At 29.4% G+C, this 3,019-nt stretch overlaps 1 protein-coding gene across 1 annotated transcript; it reads right to left on the minus strand.

Moving 5' to 3' along the window:
* Nucleotides 1-10: 10 nt before the first annotated feature.
* On the minus strand, nucleotides 11-388 carry LOC107885745 (the record flags this gene model as incomplete). Its single annotated transcript, XM_016809429.1, has 1 exon — nucleotides 11-388. A coding segment is annotated over exon 1 (378 nt), but the record flags the coding sequence as incomplete, so codon positions are not given.
* Nucleotides 389-3,019: the final 2,631 nt, after the last annotated feature.

The raw sequence follows: 3,019 nt of genomic DNA on the forward strand, positions 1-3,019 counted from the left end.
TAGACGCTACTTCATCAAATTCTGGAATATTTAACTTGTGCTTACAAAATTTTAGCGCATCTGTCACTGATTTACTCAATAATTGAGTGGCCAATTTTACTTTCATCTTTTGCTTAAGAAAACAAATATGCTGTTTTCTCAATTTATTTGCGAGATGACATCCTTCTTTTTCCTGTAATAAAAATAAACGTTCGATAAAATCAAATTTGATGAATCTGTTTTCATGTTGCAATATTTGTTTTTCGCCAAAAGCATTTCTTATTAGCTTAATCATATGTGCAGGATCCATGAAAATAGGTATATCATCCTTTTCTTTATCTGCGTATTCTACTGTAAAAGCTGTTTGTAAATTTGAAGCATCAACATTACAACCTAATAGCCGTGCCATGGTAACATTTGTGTTGTACAACCATCAAAAGTTAGACTAACTATATGTACACCAGTAGCTTTCAAAGCATATAAAGCTTGTTTTGTCAGTTCAGCCTTTTGTGTGCTATTTAAATTAGAAGCTAAAAATAACCAATTGGAAGTTTCCACCCTTCATTTATGGAAACAACCATACAAACCAAGCAATCTTTAGCTAAAACTAAGTTTTCATTATCTAAGCCATTGCCAATATCAACTCGACCGTAGTACTTTGAACCACTAAACTCTAGATGTTGTCGTATGGCCATTTCGTCAAGCATGAGACTACAATAAATTGGATGGTTAGAGTTTGTTACTTTTAATGTTAGCGATTTCAATGCTTCATTAGTAAAGCCAGGTTCTGCATCTATGCTTGAATACCACTTTCCTAAAGTACGAGGATGTGGTAAAACCGTATTAAACTGATTTCTCACGTATTGATAAGCTTTAGGAGAAAAAAAAATGTAAAGATAGTGCAAATTTCCTAATAGATGGACTACATTTTTTCGGCACCTTTTTCCCCAAATTTTTATTTGACCATTTAGTAATTAAATCAGAATGTTTACCGAATGATTCTAAAAGAATATTAGTGTCGTCTTCAGTTAAAAGATTATTTTTTTTAAGTTCGCATATAATTTCAGACAGAATCAATTTTTTTATTTTTGCAACGGACAATTTGTTGTAATTCTTTTATTTTCTTGTTTTTTATCTGCATTGTATCTGACAAAATACGAATTCCACGTTTTAGATATGAACGCCTTGGTGTGTCATTAGGAGACAAATTAGTAGCTGCCACAAAAGAAGATTTGAATTTTTTCTAAATCGGTGAATACTACATTACTATACAAAAGTCATAGTATATAGAAAAAACAAGTTGTATATTATTGCTTACTCTTACTGTAGGCGTACACAGACTTCAGGTTTCTGATCCTGATGATGTACTAGCCATAGTTTGATCCAAATTAGCTAATGGAGAAAATCCTTCAGGTAGTTCACTAATATTAGGCACCTAAGAAATAAATGCACATACTTACATTAATAATAAATATAGAAAAAACAAGTTGTATGTTATTGCTTACTCTTACTGCAGGCGTACACAGACTTAAGGTTTCTGATGTACTTGCTGTTAAATCAAGATCAATTGTTGGCGCAACATTTTGAGAAGGATCATAACTATAAGATTCCTAATAAACAATACTTTTATTAGATACATACCTACATTTTTAACTTGTACATTAAATTAAATTACTTGAACTAAAATCTTTTTCATAGGAAGTTTAGAGCTACTATTGCTATGTTCGGCTAGGAATAGATTTTCTTTTAATTCAGGATACTTAATCTTTGCCTATAATTTCAATCACGGCAAAGAATTCAATACAAGAAACTCATAGATCATAATATCTTATAACTATTTTTAATATATTTATAAAATTATTAATTAATTATAGGTACTTACCCATTTTACTCTAGATATTTGTATTGTTGGTATAGCGTGTTTTTGTAGTATTCTCAAATTATTCTTTACAATAAATGACTCAGGTACAAAATGAAGAGAACAAATAATACTCCTCTTATGAATTTTGTCCACTGCTAAATTATGACTTAGGATAAAACCATGCCACTTCTGCAAAATGCATTCTTTAGCAGGAAATCTAAAATGTGGTTCATATTATCAGCTATGGTATTACAAAATTCTAATACTGCTTCACAACACAACTTACCTGTGAAAAGTGATATTTTCAGATTTTGATTTAGCATTTTTACTTCTGCCTCAAATAAAACAGCTAGGCATTTTTTAACGATATTGTAAATTGAAAAAAGACGGATAAATATATAAACTATAAAGTTTTTTTGTAATAAACATAAGTCATAAAACATTAACTTTGTAAATTATGCACAAATTCAAACGGAAAGTCCGACTTCAGTTGAAAAGAAAATACATGACAAAATAAAATGGTATTAACTTAACCGTATTCATGACAACACTACATAAAATAAATGTATGGTACAATATTTTTAATTTTTGAAAGGGCCACACTGCAAAACCGCGCCTCTTTCCGCATCAATGTTATTTACCACAGAACGCCGATACGCCGCCTCTATATTACTCTATGTTATATACGCAACTCAATAAATTAAAATTAATAATTATAATGGCACCTCCAAAAAGTGATGTTTGGATTTATTTAAAAAAAAATAGATAATGAATATGCGATGTGCAAAGATTGCCTTAAAAATGTTGCGCATAGTGGCAACACATCAAATCTAAGGAAACATATCATGACCAGACATCCAAATATAGCTGACAAATTTATATGAGACTATAATCAAAAGCCGGGGAAACAATGGCAACGCCAGAAATCGCTTGTCAAGCTCTTGACTTCAGAAATTGTTACTTCTAGCTGACCTAACTGAAGAAGGTTTTAAAGATATTTTTAATGTTAATTATAATGATACATAATGATTTAATTGAAAATTTAATGACCTATTTTTTTTAAAACTGACTGATTCATTATAATTATATAATTTATTTATACTATTTAATATTTATAATATTATTATTTATATATATTTTATACCTTAGATATATTTAATGAAAAAATCCAATAATAAT

Source organism: Acyrthosiphon pisum, unplaced genomic scaffold (genome assembly GCF_005508785.2).
Source record: "Acyrthosiphon pisum isolate AL4f unplaced genomic scaffold, pea_aphid_22Mar2018_4r6ur Scaffold_11237;HRSCAF=11853, whole genome shotgun sequence".
In the NCBI taxonomy this organism is placed as follows: domain Eukaryota; kingdom Metazoa; phylum Arthropoda; class Insecta; order Hemiptera; family Aphididae; genus Acyrthosiphon; species Acyrthosiphon pisum.